This window comes from Misgurnus anguillicaudatus, chromosome 21 (assembly GCF_027580225.2).
Source record: "Misgurnus anguillicaudatus chromosome 21, ASM2758022v2, whole genome shotgun sequence".
Taxonomy (NCBI): Eukaryota; Metazoa; Chordata; class Actinopteri; order Cypriniformes; family Cobitidae; genus Misgurnus; species Misgurnus anguillicaudatus.
The window spans coordinates 8349165-8366671 of record NC_073357.2 but is presented as its reverse complement, the minus strand read 5'-3'; the positions used below and the strand labels follow the sequence as shown (position 1 = coordinate 8366671).

Here is a 17507-nt window from a genome sequence, read left to right as displayed (position 1 = left end):
CTGATCTTCAGATGAGCTGCAGGTATAGACGGTTTCATCGGACGCACGTGATACACGTCTGGATCCGAACCTTACTTCCGGTTTCGTTTTTTTTAATGGTCTGACTAGTTGCTAAACTGATCTCTTGAACAAATGCCTCATCGAAAATAACACATGTTTTGGTTTCCTAGGTAATCTATGTGTTGTTTTTTTGCTTGTTATATAATTAAACTACATTTAAAGTACTTTGTACGGTCTATAGTATTAGAAGCATAACCTTTTACTAGTTTACAGTTAATTTTTTATTGTGTGATTTTATTTTACTGCAAAACAACAACTCATTAAGTGAAATTAATACATTAATTTATCGTAAATTCTATGTTACCAACCAACAGCACTACGTTGTATAATTTAAAACATTTCATTTAATTTAAATTCTAAGTTTGAATTTATTTTATGTCATGAATTTTTTTTGAGGGGCCGCAAAGGGATGCAACCTAAAAAGTTTGAGAAACAAGGGTGTAAAGTGTCTTCACTCTTGTGGTTGTATGAATAGTAAAGGTGGCACAGACTGTGAGTACATGAGAAAAGGATTAGTACAGTCAGTGTATTATTAGATCTGCTTTATCCTTCACTTGATCCTCCTTAAATCTGATAGCACCGCTTTTATTCACCAGTGGTCACAGAAAATGCGTTGAGAGAATATATGGGCAGATCGAGTCCATGCTAAGTTATTTAATAGTTCTGAATAGTCCGGTATTGCTGTAAAAATATCAATTTTTGAAGGTTTTAAAATGGGCATTATTTGAACATTATTTTAACTTTAATATATGAAGAGCTCAGATGCAAAACCCTTTAAAACGCATCTGACTTTTATTAGTAAATTAGCATTTTTTTATCAGGCTTTCTGTTTACTTCAGTATTTTTACTTTAATGGCAATGAAAAGGTTTTAGTCAGTAATTGAAATGCCTTATTTTCACAAACGTCACTTAAGTCATTTCAATAGCATTTAACAAATTTGTCTTTCGCTACAAAACTCTCTGCATGCAAAAATCTTTACTTCTTAAAAAAGTCTCTAGTCTCTCTTCACTAGCTGGGTTTCCATTGCAGATTTGCGCAAAACTTTAGCCTTATTTTCTAAATGTCGAAAAAAGACTATTGCGAAATGACGCTATATCTATTAATCGATGGTACTGAAACATAGTTTTTCCTTTTGCCATAAGTCATTTCAAACATCATGTCGACTGATGTTGGTAGGTTAATATCACATCCACCGCACTAGTCATAAGAGTATTATCCAAACAATAAGGCCAAGGAAAGCCCTTTATACTTAGGAGCGGCAACGTATAGGTGTTTCTTGGAGGTAATAGTACATTTTAAATCAAAAGAGGTATAGGAGTGTTATCCAAACATCACAAAATTATTTTATATTGGGAACAAATATGTATTAAGGTGTTTATGGGAGGTTTTAGTACATACTGAATCATCTTCACATAATACTTATGTGACTTGCATCAGGTGACCTGAAAATGTGAATAAACTGCTTCCATTGCAGTTTTTCTTTCGAATTGCCTGAAAATCTTTCAATTGATTAAAGGGTGAAATGTGACCCATGCGTTCTTGACAGGTTCATACCTGATGCTTGATTATCGGAAAGTTATTTAATATGGTGTTCACATAAACTATTAAACACATCACGTGAATCCTGCATGTGTTTGATTACAGGTAGAGAATCAGGGATGTATTTTTACATGCATTTATGTTTATTGGATCTCTTTTAGGCCTGAAGGAACGTTTATCAAACAGCTGTTGTACTGCCAATAAAAGCTTTTGAGTTCTACATTCGCTGGAGGTGTTTTCATGTTAAAACTCATTGGGTCATAAAACTAATTTTATTAACGCAACTAGAAAGTGAGGATCAGTATTCTTCATTGTTCTGTAGCCTTAGACTGTTATTGTAATTTTAAAGCATTTTCCTCATACTCTTATTGTTTTATCTTTTCAGAGTCATGAAACTTTGTCCTTGTCAAGCTCCAGTATATGTGAGTATCATCTTCACTTGATCAGATGCACTTTCAGTTTAGCATGCCAAGCAAAGTTTAATGTTAGCCTGGAAGCAAATATTATGGGCAGCTGTGTTCATAAGACTGATATGACATCTTTATAATCATGACATGACATGTTTTATGAACATGAAGGAGATTTTATGCACATATGAGGCAACTGTCATTAAGTGTCATTCCCTCAATTATGTCATTTTTAAACATGACATTGTTTGAGATGCCTTTGTTATGACAACTTGACATTACCAAGGCAACATAACTTGTCATGACAACTTGACATTACCAAGACAACATAACTTTTCATAAATCTGTGATAAACATGACATAGCAGATAAATTATAAAAATTAAGAACAAATATTACCAACAAATATGAAATACCAACAAGGGGTGTAACGGTACGAAAACATCATGGTTCGGTGCGTACCTCTGTTTTGATGCCGCGGTTCGGTTCATTTTCGGTACAGTGAGGGAAAAAATTCAAACATTAAACTGCAGGCTGTTTATTACTAGAAACGTTTTTTAACAATCTGTTTACACTTTTTATCAAGATATAATAAATAAAATATATATAAAATAAAAAAGAATAATAAATAAAATACTGATGAAAGTTCTCCACTAAATAACATACTTGTTTTTACATTATTTTATAACAGTATGTTAATCTTTTCTTAAACTTCTCTTAAACTTTTTCTACTAAAACCTTGCAGTAAACTAACAAATTCAATTCCTGATTACATTTATGAACTATTAGCCTACATTTTTGCCACCAAAAATGTTTCTGTTTTGATTTATCTTGGATTTTTTTAAGTCACAGTATTGAATTGGTTATGTACCACCTCTGTATAAAAAATAATATTACTGCTCTTTGTGTAACTGCATAGCAAGCAACAGGATGATATACTTATTATACACTCAAATTGAGATGAGTGAGTTGCATACATAGCCATCTTTTATCTTTTGCATGTTTCTTCTAATCTTTGCTTGTGTCGCCAATGTAAGCTGTGACTTAAACTAACGAACCCCTCCGCAGCTGAGTAAACCCAAGTTACAGCTCTTCTCTGTCCCGACCAGATTAACTGATCGCATTGTGACAAATGACCACGTTCACATGCACACCAATAATGCGATTATTTCCAATAATGCGAGTAAGGTCTTAATCGCAGTAAGATGTTTACATGACTGGAGCTAACCTCTTCACTCCGGTTTACATGCAGTTTTTATTTTTGGATTATTCACACATAGCCCAACGCAGAGCACAAATGATGAACTCACATATATGGTCCACTGTTTTAATTTACTTACGTTAAATGACAAACACGTTGTTATAGATGTATTATCCGGTGCCGTGATGAAGATATAAATATGACAGTGCCTGTAAAGGGCGTTCACATGATATAAAAATATAGTTTTAAAAATCGTTTTATATTAAAGATAATAGCAGAGTTCACACAACAACTATAACGATAGCGATTTTGGCACATGATGAACGATAAACCATTGACAGCCAATCAAATCTATTTGAACTTGAAGTGCACACGCACTTAAAATGCAGTAGAAAAGCTAATTCATTGCTGAGGTTATAACATAAAATTACCTCAGGTATCCAGAGCTGATGCAGTTGTTGCTGTGAAAATTTTCTACCACACTGACTACACCAAAAGGTAAGATATTAACCTACTACATTCATTGTTTAGTTACGCGAAACGCAGCGAGTTGAGGACATCTGCTGGTTTCCTGCTGTGTAAATGCAACAAGAACAGCATACATTCAGTGACATCTAAACAATTTCAAAAAAGTTTTTATTACAAGAAATATCCAATATTAGGTAATGCCGCGCTCGTTGAGCGAATTAGCTTGAAGTTATCATTATGATGTGGTCACTAATATATTCATCGTTATAATTATCGTTATAATGTCCCTTAAAGCTTTTATACACTGCTGTCGTGTTATTTGAGCTGTTTCTGAATGAAGGCAGACTGCTGTGAGCGAGTCGTGTTGGCAGAGTTCATGTAAAACTTCCTAATGTCAAGTTTAAAACAAATTTGTGGTTAAGGTGCGTTACTAAAACACACGCGCACTTAAAAGCGATTAAAGCGTTTACATGGACGCATACTGCGATTATAAACGGCGTACGCCACTTCTTTTAATGCGATTATACTTACTGCGATTATGAGCTTAATCACATTATTTTTATTGAATTATTGCGTTTACATGAGGTAAAGTATAATCGCAGTATTGACAAAATCCCATTTTAATCGCATTATTAGGGTGCATGTAAACGCGGTCAATGATATGATTGACGTGAGGTGCAGATGAAAAGTCTGATCATGCATTCCGTTATTCTCGCTGTCACAGACACAGAAGCGCGGCTCATGATTGCGTTGCAACGAAAGACGCGCAACCTCTCACGCACTTGAAATAACAAAACATTACATTACATCAATAATCAAACAAATATACAACTAATTAAATAAAAATCTTTCTTCAGGCCCAATTATGTTATATGTTTGACAGAAGACGTGCGCTGAACGCGGAGACTTCCGCCACTTAATATGTTCGTGTGGAAACACGAAAATTGACATTTTCACAAAAGATGATGAAAGCCCTGTACCGAAACGGTCCGGTACGAATACACATACCAGTACACCCCTACCAACAACTAATGAACCAAATATTTCAATCTCTAACCTGCAGAAAAATATCAACCTGCATAAACAGTGTAAAAGTAGCCCAATTTAGAACTCCACCGAATGCCAGAGGACCTGGCAATTTAAAGCCATTTGTAAAGCCTGTTGTTCTGGTAGAAAACTTAAATTTAACACATATTGTAATAAGTAATAAGTATCTGACTGCTTCCCAGGGAATACGGCATATAGTTCCCAGTGCAACAACTTTACAGGAAGAGTAAATTTGAATTAGTATTACGTTACTATCAGAAGAAGCTAAGTTCATGTACCAAGTCCAGTTAACAAAGAGAGGGGATTTTCCTCCCACCCTGTGAAATTTGATAAAGGTTCAAAAGCACAACTATCTTTGTGTTAATGTGCTGTAATGAACCGCTGAAACGATATTGGATTATCCAAAGCACTGAGATAAGTGGATACAATGGTTATAGTGATAGGTTGGATTAGGGTAGTTTTGGTTTTAGGCGTTGAGCACAGAGATGTGTATGCCACCCCTTATTGTGTCTTTATTCCTATAGAAATCTTTTCTCTCCTGAAATAATTTGCAGACGAATGCAGCTCGGGTTTCTGAAATTCTCGATATTCAAGCCATGACAGAGCCCCATCGAAACCCAAATATACTTTCTGGTGCAATAATGCACGGTTTGCGTAAACTTTTGTGAGAAAAAACTATAGTTATTGGGTACCATATTTTTGCTGTATAGGACTCTGAAACTTATATGTTTATTGCTTCCCTAAAGATGAATTAGACAAAAGTGTCTACTGAACTCCTAAATTAAATGTAATGTAATGCAATTGTCAGGGTTCCCACGGGTCCTTGAAAGTTTGTGAATCTGCGGGATAAAATTCAAGGCCCTGGGAAGTTTTTGAAAATATTCATACATAGATACAGGTCATTGAAAGTGCTTGAATCTATTTTTTCAAAAAATATCCATATTATTCCCTGTGTAGTGTAGGATAATATCATCAAATTTCAAGCCTTTTAAGCACACATGCTAAACTGTTTGCTTTAAATGTGTATATCTTCTGTATGTGAATGTTGATTCAAACCAAAATGCTTTTTTGCATAGTTGTGTTTGACACATGAAAACGTCTCGGGTCACGTATGTAACTGTTGTTCCCTGAGAAGGGAATGAGATGCTGCGTCTCCCATGCCATACTTCCTGCGTCCCTGTAACGCGGTCTTTGGCAATATTACAGAGAGCGATATGCTTCCTGTCTCCAGTGTCACCTTGTTTTTGTTGTTAAGACTCACCATTGGTTGAATTTGATATACACATTCAGACGCACTTACCCATGGAGGCGTCCCCAAAGTGTCACCGCAGTGACGCAGCGCGAGTTCCCTCAAAAGGGAACTGTAACAATGTATCTTAAAAGGTAACACGATGTAACCTTGCTCTCATTTGAAAGGTGTCCCCACATTTAGTCCTTGAATTTGAGGGTATTGGACCTGGAAAGTGCTTGAAAGGTCCTTGAATTTGAAGTTAGCCAAGGTGTGGGAACCCTTTGTGTTTCTCATTTGGAAAACTTTAAAGGCGTTTTTCTCAATATTTCGATTTTTTTATTCCAGATTTTCAAATAGTTGTATCTCGAACAAATATTGTGCTATCCTAACAAACCATACATCAATGGAAAGTTTATTCATTCAAAATTAGGTAAAATCTAATTTAAGAAAATTACCCTTATGACTGGTTTTGTGGTGCAGGGCCACATTTAGAAAGTTTTCAATGTTACAGTATGTGTTAAAGGACAAGTTCGGTATTTTACACTTAAAGCCCTGTTTTCAGATTGTTTATGATGAAATAGAACAGTTTTGACTGAAATTTGGACATATGATGCTGGCCCAAGAATTTTGGGGTGATTGTTGTATCAGCCCCCACCTCTACAATGGCTGCATAGGTGCACTGGAACAATCCTTTCTAAAATGCATTAAACTTTTGTTAACAAAGACGTGGAACTCACAGAGTGGTCAGGGGTCTTCACTGATATGCTCACACAAAAATCGCTGCTAAAGATGCTTTAAAGGCAGAGTGCACAATGTTTGAAAAACGCTTTGGAAAAGGACACGGGCCGACTACCAAAACACACTTATAGCCAATAAGCAGTAAGGAGCATGTCTACTAACCGATATCCTTGCCGGGTTGCGTATGTGCCGGGCGGGTCTTTTAAAAGAAGGTCCAGATTCTATTGGGGTAAGGGCGTGTTTGTTTAGGTGATTTCAAAAATCAACATTGGCTTTCAAACATCGTGCAATCCGCCTTTAATCGACATTGCTTTATGTAAAACACATTATGTTACATTCACATATAAAGACTTGTTGTGGTGGTTGAACAGAACAGCGAGCATGTTATTTAAAAGTAAATTACAGGCACATTTAGTTGTGTATTAAACCGTGACCAAAGGGTTTCTCTTGAACATCAGGGTGTGTGCCTTTAAATTGGAGGTTTAATGCAAGTGCTATCTGTGTTAATCTCTGCAGACCGACCCCAGTCTTATATTCTGTTCAAACCACAACTTCACTTATTTCTATCCTCATTTACCTCTTTGCATTTGTTCATTGTTTTCAACATATGACAGCCATCTATATTGTCAAACAGAAAATACCAAGCTTTCCTACTGGCAAACTTTTCATACATAATCCTGGCAGTAATATATTAATCTATTATATTCATCTCACACAGTATAATTGTTTATTTAAAACTTCTGTTTTTGATTTAAAACTTCTGTTTTTTCAGGGCAATTGCGTGTTAACAGTTCATCTTGATGATGAGGTGCTCAGTGATGGAGAACAGGGCGAGGTCGAGCTCTTCCTGTTGTTTACTGGCTCCACTCAGAGACATCTTACCAGTACACTGAGGGTTAACCAGACCACCCTTCATGCTGTCTGTCCAGGTAAGTTATGCATTTAAATCTGTGATGCTGCAAACACCTTTATTGGCAGATCCCCAGCATTGCCATCCTCGATGGAACATTATGTCCCCCTGTAGTCGATTATTTTATCACTTAAAACTCATCTTTAAGCATCATAATAGCAGTTTTTCCTGTGACCAGTAATTTCTTCATGCTTTAAAATGGCTTGAATATTACTCTACACCTGCGTCTCATCTAGAACATGCGGATCTATGAATATCCAAATTAGTTCCCATCTTTACTCAATTGCACAGCTCTGACCATAGATATGAATATGCGAATTAGAATTTTACTCTTTCGCACCATCTCAGACCATAGATATATATGTAAATAGATGTTACATTCTGCATTTTTTGAGTTGATGTTAACAGGTTACAGCATTCACATTGCATGTTTAAGCATCACAGAAGTAGAGCTGAAGCTGAGTCTATGTTGCATATGAAGAGTTTGGTTCCAAAACACAATACATCCATTTTGACTAATTTCGGTAAAAATGTGTTTTCTATACCAAGAAAGTGACAAGATGAAAGACACTATTTTCTGTTACAAACTTTCACATAGCATCTTTAGGTTATAATAACCTAAAAAATTCTATTCAGTTTGAATTTCAAAGATTTATTATAAAAAAAAAGATTTTAATTTTTTTCTGCAAGATGCAATAGATCCATGACAAGGTTTAAAAAACATGTTATAAATCTATTGAATCAATATAAAAATGTGCATTCATCTTTGTCATGTTATATTCATTGAGTTGACAAGTGGTATACACTGATAAAAAAATAAACATTAATGGCATTAATCAGAAGACTTACTGTGTCATATTAAGAACACTTTCATTGCAGCTGTTATCTCTGGACATCGTCGCTGAACTTTTTTGACAGCGATCAGCCGTAAAATGTTTTGGTCCTGCTTAGTGATGCAACAATACACTTAGTTCACGGTTCAATACATATTTCGGTTCACGGTTTACGGTTCGGTTTCGGTTCTGATGCCATGGCCTATTAAACTGATTTTAATTATTCTATGCTTAGGTAACAGGAACATTGAGATGTTAAGAAGCAAAAATACTGGTTTTAATTGCAGTTCTCTTTATTTTATGTAAATGCAAAAATCATCTTACATATTTCTAGTGTACTGATACAACAATATAAGATATAATTAAATAAAGACATATAAAAATCATATCCTATTAAAACTGGGGAACATGTGAAATCATTACATTACATAAATTGGCCATTTTATATACCTGTACTTAGTAAATTAAACTTTACATTGTAAATGAAGGCTATACCTTACTGCACTACTGTTAAATCCAACATCATGCTGTCTGTGTAGAAACCAAAAATGCGTTCCTCAAACAACATTACTGGTGGGATTTATTTTAGCATCATGCGTATTCTCTTCTTGAGTTAAACTTTTTCAACTTGCGCAGAAGATGTGTTTGAGGCAAATAACGCGCGTTTGCATCAATAACAAGCCCAATTTGCGTCCTTCGCATTGCCGCACGCGAATTTGCACCTTTCATTGATGTTGTATGTAATCTACACGCACAAATAATTAATCCACACATCAGATTTAAAAGACAGTCGTGCTGCTGCTTTTTGTTGTCGTACTTCTGTTGGGTGTGTGTGCACGCGAATGAAATCTGACACCAGCATTGCAAGCAGAGTTCAAGCAGAGTTTAACGTAGCTAGCGCACAGTGACTGGATATCAACTCGCGGTGGCGTTTATAAGCGTGCAGATCACGCGCATGCGCACATTAACAAAAGTGCAGGGAATATAAAACTGTCAGATTTTGATGGATAAACCAAAAAACCGCAATTCACCTGCGCGTATTGGACCGTGGGGGTCGAACCGAACGGTTCAATAATGTATTGAGAATTGTGGCATCCCTACTGCTCGATTTTCGTTGACTTTGAGTAAAATAATGGAAGGTTTTTCATAAGATCCCCTTGGGTCAATGTGTTGACAGAAGCTTGATGTTGTTGTGTGAGAACAAGCAACAGCGGGCCTTTTTCCTTCGCCCAAGTTCCTCTCACGTAAATTATTTTATTTTGATGGCTTACGCTTCTTCCCCGCCAAAGAAAACCACCACAGGTTTATCAATGCCATCAAAATCACTTCAATTTTGTTTCTGTTTGTTTGTTGATCACGATGTACAAAGTAGATGAGAAAAACTAGGATTCTGTGTGTATTCAACACGCCGTCATTATTGTTTACAATGTGTGGAATGGTGCGCTCTGATTGGTTAAGCGGATTTATTGCATTCTGAAAAAAGGAAGACTGCCGTTTGTGCGGTTTGGAAAAGATGACAGAATAACGCAGCAGATATCGGATTTTGCGTATAATGAAAAATTAACTTTTTAATACTGACTTTAAAGCCCTATTCGGACGGGATTAGTTTTACAGGGGGACCTCTGAGAAAATCGTGCTTCTCAGAGGTCTTCTGTGTTTTTAATCCTGTCCAAATCGGCCATGTCTGTGTTTTTCTCTGACGACCTCCGTAAAAATTCCAGAGCAATTTACCTACTGTTTTTCACCGAACTCAGAGGTCCTCTGAGAAATGTAATCCCGTCCGGATGCAAATGTCTGTGTTTGCCTGCAATATCTTTTGAAAACGCGGTTTATTTTGTGTTTTGGCCAACGTGATCTGCCGTAAGGTCTTACTAATGCGCATATATTGTATTTCCTGAGTCCTATTCATTCAGATATGGATGTTTATTCCCATTCGGCAAAATGAAATAATTAAATCAAGACAAGCTGAATATCAAACACTGTTCAGACTGGCCACTGTAATATCATTAACGTTATAAAGTAAGAAACTCCGTTCAAAGTTGTTCAACTTCGGAATGGTAATGTTAATTAAAAAAGATAAGAATTGTTATTAATCATTATTTCTTAATTTCTTTGTGTTTATTATAAGCAGACAGTTATATAAAACACGTAGGCTAGCGTTACTTTAGTAGGATTTGTATATTTTATTTTGATTTGTTAAAATTAGATTAATAAATTACATGTTCTGTAATAATTTTACATTTAAAGCAAAATATTAAACATTACAAACACGCGTATCCAGAGCATGTGCTCTTCTGCAACGCCCAAATGCATTAAACAGACACTCCCATCTCTGGAATAGCCTGCATCATTTTAATCCCGTCCGAATCGGTACATAAAATCACAGACGTTCTGGGGACACGTTGAAACTCAAAAGTTGTTTGGAAAACTAATCCCGTCCGAAAAGTACTTAATACTGATTTTGGTGGTAACTTTTTTTCTTCCAAAAATCGTGTTTTAATACCAAACTCTTCATATCTATGGTTTAAATTCCATTCATTTAACTGTAATGATGAGATTGGTTGTATGTTTGTGACATGGAAAACCGAGTCGATTTTAAACGGGTGGAATGAAATCGTCTTTGGAAAACCAATTTTATGGAGAAAATACTCAGCAATGGTGTTGAATGATGAATTTGCACATGGTTTGTGTTAAAGCATATTAACCACATAGACATATAAACAACAATAAAAACCTGATTTTGACCACTGGAGACTTTAAAAATTATATTTATTTTTTATAGATCTTTATTCAAAGACATTAACTTGGAAGTTGCTTTTGTAAAACTTTCTTTCTGAGAGTGTACATCACACTAAAGATAAAAAATAATAGCAACTTTCATTTCTTGTGGACTTTAAGGTGGGATTAGAAAAAGTATTTGAACTTTGGTAAAACAAAGTCAAAGTGTTGTTCTGCTTTTCTGAATAGCACGAGTCACGACCAGTCCAACATAGCAACATTAGATTAGCAAATATATGATTGTGGGCGGGCTATCTGTTTATTGATAGAGACCGCCCACGTCCACTGGGGGTGGGGTGGGGTGTAATCCAACCGTCTCCATTCACTTTGTATTGCCTGAGGCTGCCTCTTGTCATTTTGGCTTATAACAAAAAACAGAATAATGCATGAAAGCTGCTATGTGACAGGGTGTAAAGCTAACAAGCTAAAAAAATACAGAAATAAGTTTGTATAAGCTAGTAGCTACCGAGCCGTAAAACCCAGACTTTAAGAAGACAAAAGTGGTTTGCCGATTACGTTTCCCTCCAGTGGGCGTAGTTCTAATAATAGTAGTACTATGAAAAGTTGACTGTATCCACTTTTGTGTCTTTAAACGCTCGTTTTTTGGGGTTGACAGCTTATAAAAACTAATTTCTGGGGTTTTTGGCTTGTAGCTGTACATCTTGTCACACGGCAGCTTTTAATTATTATTCTGTTTTGTTATAAGCCAGAAATGACGAGGAGGCAGCCTCTCGCAATACAAAGTCAATGGAGACGGATGGATTGTTATCCCCCTGGTGGGCATGGTTTTCAGGTTATCACGCAATGCCCTCTGTCTCTGTGACAGGTAGGGGAGTGTCTTGGAAACATTTTAAATTTTTTTTTTTAAATTACTCTGTTCCAGTTGTCACCATGAAATTGTACACGCTTCAAGTTACAATTTCACAATGAAATGATGTATAGTTTAAAAGGTAACGTGAAATTTCACAATAACAACTGGCTGCTTGTATATTATTTTTTTTAATTACACAGCTATTTACCTTATAAGTAAGGTAAGGATCATTAAATATTGATTTAAAATATTTTATTTGCAAAAATTTTTCTCTGGCCAAAAATATATGCTAAATACATTTTGTAGGAAGTAAAGCTTAATTAAATATATTTTGAATTTGAAAACATATTTAGTTTTATTTAACTCATGCGCTGCCAGCCTTTTTTTGAAAAGTTGCTCGCCAGCATTTTTTGTAATGTTTAAAAAAATTTCACAAAATGCATTCCAGAAAAATTTTCTTCTAAAAATATATAAACATACACGTATATCAAGTAAAAGAACAGACCCTCTGCTTTCAAACAAACAATAAACAAACAAAACGGTGGAAAACAACGGAGCCCCTAAGGGGACATGGAGTAAAAGTTAATTAAAGTTTAGTTTCACGTGAGCATGCGCATGTGAAACTATCGTGTGAGCACGCAAAACTAAACTTAAAAAAATTCTGCACGCGAAGGTTTCGCGTGAGCACATGACAGTTTCACGTGAGCAGAATGTTTGATATTTTGCTTTAAATGTAAAATTATTACAGAGCATGTAATTTATTAATTAAATTTTAACAAATCAAAATAACTTATACAAATCCTACTAAAGTAGCCTATGTGTTTTATATAACTGGCTGCTTATAATAAACCCAAAGAAATGAAGAAATAATAATTAATAATAATTTATTATCTCTATTAATTAACATTACCATTCCGGAGTTGAACAAAATTAGGTTGTGTTTACCTTATACTGATATTACAGTGGCCAGTATCAACAGTGTATGATATTCAACTCGTATTGATTCAATTATTTTATTTCGCCGAATGGAAAAAAACATTCATATCTGAATGAATGGGACTCAGGAAGTACAATATACTGTACGTGCATTAGTAAGACCTTATGGCAGATCACGTTGGCCAAAACACGAAAATAATCGCGTTTTCAAAAGATATTGCGGGCAAACACAGACATTTGCATCCGGATGGGATTAAATTTCTCAGAGGACCTCTGAGTTTGCCGAAAAACAGTAGGTAAATTGCTCTGGAATTCTTACGGAGGTCGTCAGAGAAAAACACAGACATGGCCGATTCGGACAGGATTAAAAACACAGAGGACCTCTGAGAAGCACGATTTTCTCAGAGGTCCCCTGTAAAACTAATCCCGTCCGAATGGGGCTATACACAAAGTTTAAAATGAGTAAAAACTGGATAAGTGTACCATCTAGTAGATAACCGCGTCATTACATATAAACATAAAACCTCATCATGGTCTGCAAGGAAAATTTGTTTACTTTATTTTATAAAGGTATGTTAAAGCAATAAGGCCCAAAAAGCAGTGGGTTCGCATCATGACTAACAACGCCCCTTAGCTGTTATAAAATGCCCTGTTACCCCACTGCTTCGCGGGGGTTATTGCTTTTATAAAACGGTTACTTCATATGCATAACGTTAGCGGGATTTTATAAAATAAAACACAAATAAGCTGTAATTATATTAGTACAAATATTACTCTTCCGCCAAACAAAGTAGTTCTTCTGAATCAAGTGTGACTGAAACAGAGCGCAGTTACCAATCAACACAGACGCAGCAAAGACACAATGAAAATATGATTAAAGACTGTGGTGTTTATTTTATAAACCAACATTCATCTTATTTATACATTAACATTTTTATCGTGCAACTGTTGAAGTGATGATCAAATATGCTTGGAAGCATGCTTTCAAACAACAACAAAAAAACCTGTTTCATCCTACCATCATTTGTTCTCTTATCACTTTTTTTTAGCTAAAAGCAGAGATAATTAAATTTTTGTGAATAACTTTTGTAAGATATCAGTTTCAGAGCCTGATCAAAACACGCTGTTTTTAGTGTTGAGTGTTCAGTGTTTAAGTTGGGTAAGATCGCCACCCAGTGGATAGCGGAAATATGAATTTGAGGTAGAAACTCCTCAGGAAGCGTTTTGTCTTTATTGATTAGATGACTCAACATTATTTATTAACATGTATTTGGATATCGCCATAATTGTGCAATTGTATACAAATTAAAAATATGATTAAAGGGTGTGGTGTTTATTTTCATAAATCAGTACGCAGCAAAAGTGGCTCAGTGATACTCCTGTAATGCGGTCTGAACCGTGGGTTTACCGGGGTATTTTATCACGGCTTAGAACGCGTTTCAACCAATCAGAATGAAGAACCAGAACTGCCCGTTTTATAATCTGTGTTTTGCTGCTAATGTAACGGGCTATGTGGGGGGAGGTAAATCATATCGGCCTGTACCTATATTTTCTACCCATTCTATTTCTCTGCTTTAGTTGCTTTAGTCAACTTCTTAATATCTGTAATTGTTATACAAACTAAATTATTTATTTTAAAATTCAGTTCAGTTATGTTATTATAATTTATATTCAGTGTCTGCTATTTAAATAATGACTGTAAATGAACAATAGGTACCCGTAAGAATACTAGAATAGTTTTCTCCTTAATTTCCCTCATCATCATTTATAAACAGTTGTGTTGTCTTCATGATCTGTTCCCAATCTCTGTCCAGCTCATAACTGTTGTGAGTCGGTGCCGGTCACTCTGTGCTCAGCGGGACCTGATGGTTTTTTTCAAACGCTGGCCAGCAGGGACCTGTCCTTCACACAGGATCTGGCCTTCGACATGGCTCAGTTTTTGGTGAGCGCGGCGGGTCGGACAGACGTGCTGGAAGAGGCTTTGCTGCTGGATGAGCATCAGATTCCCATGCAGGAGTGTGAGAGATTAGACCACAGTCTGTCCCTGGCTCTCAGACATCTCACACTGCCCTCTGACTGGAACCTGATGGGAGATAACACAAGTAAGTGCTGTCTGGTAAACAAAACGTTTTATGTTCAAACACTAAAGGGGACAATCCATGAGGTATGTGACCATTGCACAATTTACACAGTTACGCAATGACCACTGCACTTTAGCCCGCAGGTTGATTTGGGAATATTTTGTAATAAGTGTACTGTAAACAAAACCATAAAATACATGAGACAGTAGTCATTGGTTATTTCTGAGACATTGTAAATTATGTGGTTTGAATGATTAAATATAATTTTGCACTACAATTGACATTGGGATTGTTATCATATTTAGATTTTGTTTCTTTATTTTCTTTTAAACGTATGCAACATATGTGACACTTGATTGCACTAGAGATGCACTGATATATCGGCCAGTAATCGGTCGTTTAAAGCAATTTTTTAACTATCGGCCGATAGTCATGGCTGATATATATGGAAGGTTTTTTCTACCAATTTTAAATTAATTGATAAAAAATAAAAGCGCAAAATATTTCCCAAAATTAAAAATGAAATACTAAAATAAATATTAAAACATTAAAATAAATTATTATAATTTTTATGGTGATAATGCATCTTTTTTCCAGTTTTGTCTAAATGGGTCTAAAAGTTGCTAAATGTAGCAATAAAGTTTCCCACCCACTAACATAGAATTTGCATACCAGTTAAAAATGAAAATAAAAACCATTAAATAAAAGAGAACATAAAATTAAAATCAGACTTTATATTTTAATTTGAATTTCACCATTATTGTGTTTATACAATGCCTCTTTAAATTGTATTTTCTGCTTCATTTTCACATTTGCCTTTTAATTTTAATATTGGCAGTCTGGTCTCGTGATTGTAGTGAAAATCAAATGTCAAATCATTAATTGCATTTTATTTTTCAATTTGGCAGGAAAGATGCATTATTACCTTAAAATGAAATAATTCACATAATGTTTACATTTTTATTTTAGAATTTCATTTTCAATTTTGGGAAATATTTTGTGATTTTATTTTTTATTTGATTAATAATTTATATAATTTATATCCATAGATGTATCCTGACAATCAAAAGAGAACAGAAAAATGCAATGAATTTAAGCTCTGTGTATAGAAAATGTTAAGAAACATCACTAGTTTAATGTTCAGTATTAATTGTCATTATATGAATGAATAACATTTAATCTTCAGTATTGATTTAATGCAATTAACCACCAAACTATCAGCATTGATATTGGCAGATACAGGTGCTGGTCATATAATTAAAATATTATCAAAAAGTTGATTTATTTAACTAATTCCATTCAAAAAGTGAAACTTGTATATTATATTCATTACACACAGACTAATATTTTTAAAATTTGTATTTCTTTTAATTTTGATGATTATAACTGACAACTAAGAAAATTCCCAAATTCAGTATCTCAGAAAATTAGAATATGGTGTAAAGACACCTGGTGCCACACTCTAATCAGCTAATTAACTCAAAACAGCTGCAAATGCCTTTAAATGGTCTCTCAAGCCCAGAATACACTGCACGATTTTTGTCCTCTTATAAGATCATTACCTTATCACACTGTGCGACATGTATCGTTTAAACTCGGGTACGAGAGGCATGTAGACTGTACGATGATTACACGAAGCTTCGGCGGCTGCGTCACACGTTGCGCAACGTCACCAGCATGTGCTCGTGGTAAACAAATACCGGCGCGCAGGTCGTAGCAGCAAACACACTGTGCGGTGATCATGACGAATTTCTGACACTGCCAGAAAACTATCATAGGCTATCTTTGGACGCAAGACCGGGAAAACGGCCGTCTTTGAACCTCTCTCACTGTACGACATAGGACCACCGATGGAGAGCCACGATCACAGAAATCGCGACGATAGTTTCACGATGGCAATCTTTCATCCGGGACAGCCAATTATCGTGCAGTGTATCCCGGCCTTCAGTCTAGTTCTGTAGGCTACACAATCATGGCGGAGACAGTTGTCCAAAAGACTGCATTGACACCTTGCACAAGGACACAAAAGGTCATTGCAAAAGGGGCTTGCTGTTCTCAGAGCTCTGTGTACAAGCACATTAATACACATTAATAAGGAAAAGATGTGGTAGAAAAAAGTGTACAAGCAATAGGGATAACCACACCCTGGAGAGGATTGTCAACTAAAACCAATTAAAAAATGTGGGGGAGATTCAGAGAGAGTGGACTGCAGCTGGGTTCAGTGCTTCAAGAACCACTACGCACAGACGTATGCAAGACATGGGTTTCAGCTGTCGCATTCCTTGTGTCAAGCCACTCTTGAACAACAGACAGTGTCAGAAGCGTCTCAAAGACAAAAAGGACTGGACTGCTGCTGAGTGAACCGTTCTTTGATGAAAGTAATTTTGCATTTCCTTTGGAAATCAGGGTCCCAGAGTCTGGAAGAAGAGGAGAGGCACACAATTTACATTACTGTGTAAAGTTTCCA

The 17507-nt window shown here is 35.7% G+C and overlaps 1 protein-coding gene across 4 annotated transcripts in view; it reads left to right on the top strand.

Moving 5' to 3' along the window:
• Positions 1-17507, top strand: part of LOC129429268 (uncharacterized) — a 109108-nt gene that overhangs the window by 11051 nt on the left and 80550 nt on the right. For all 4 annotated transcript variants that reach the window (XM_073859657.1, XM_073859656.1, XM_073859655.1 and 1 more), the window contains exons 3-5: positions 1986-2022; positions 7464-7620; positions 14774-15061. In XM_073859657.1, the coding sequence (XP_073715758.1) occupies positions 1990-2022; positions 7464-7620; positions 14774-15061 (478 nt within the window). In that variant the 5' untranslated portion in view covers positions 1986-1989. The remainder of the gene's footprint in view (positions 1-1985; positions 2023-7463; positions 7621-14773; positions 15062-17507) is intronic.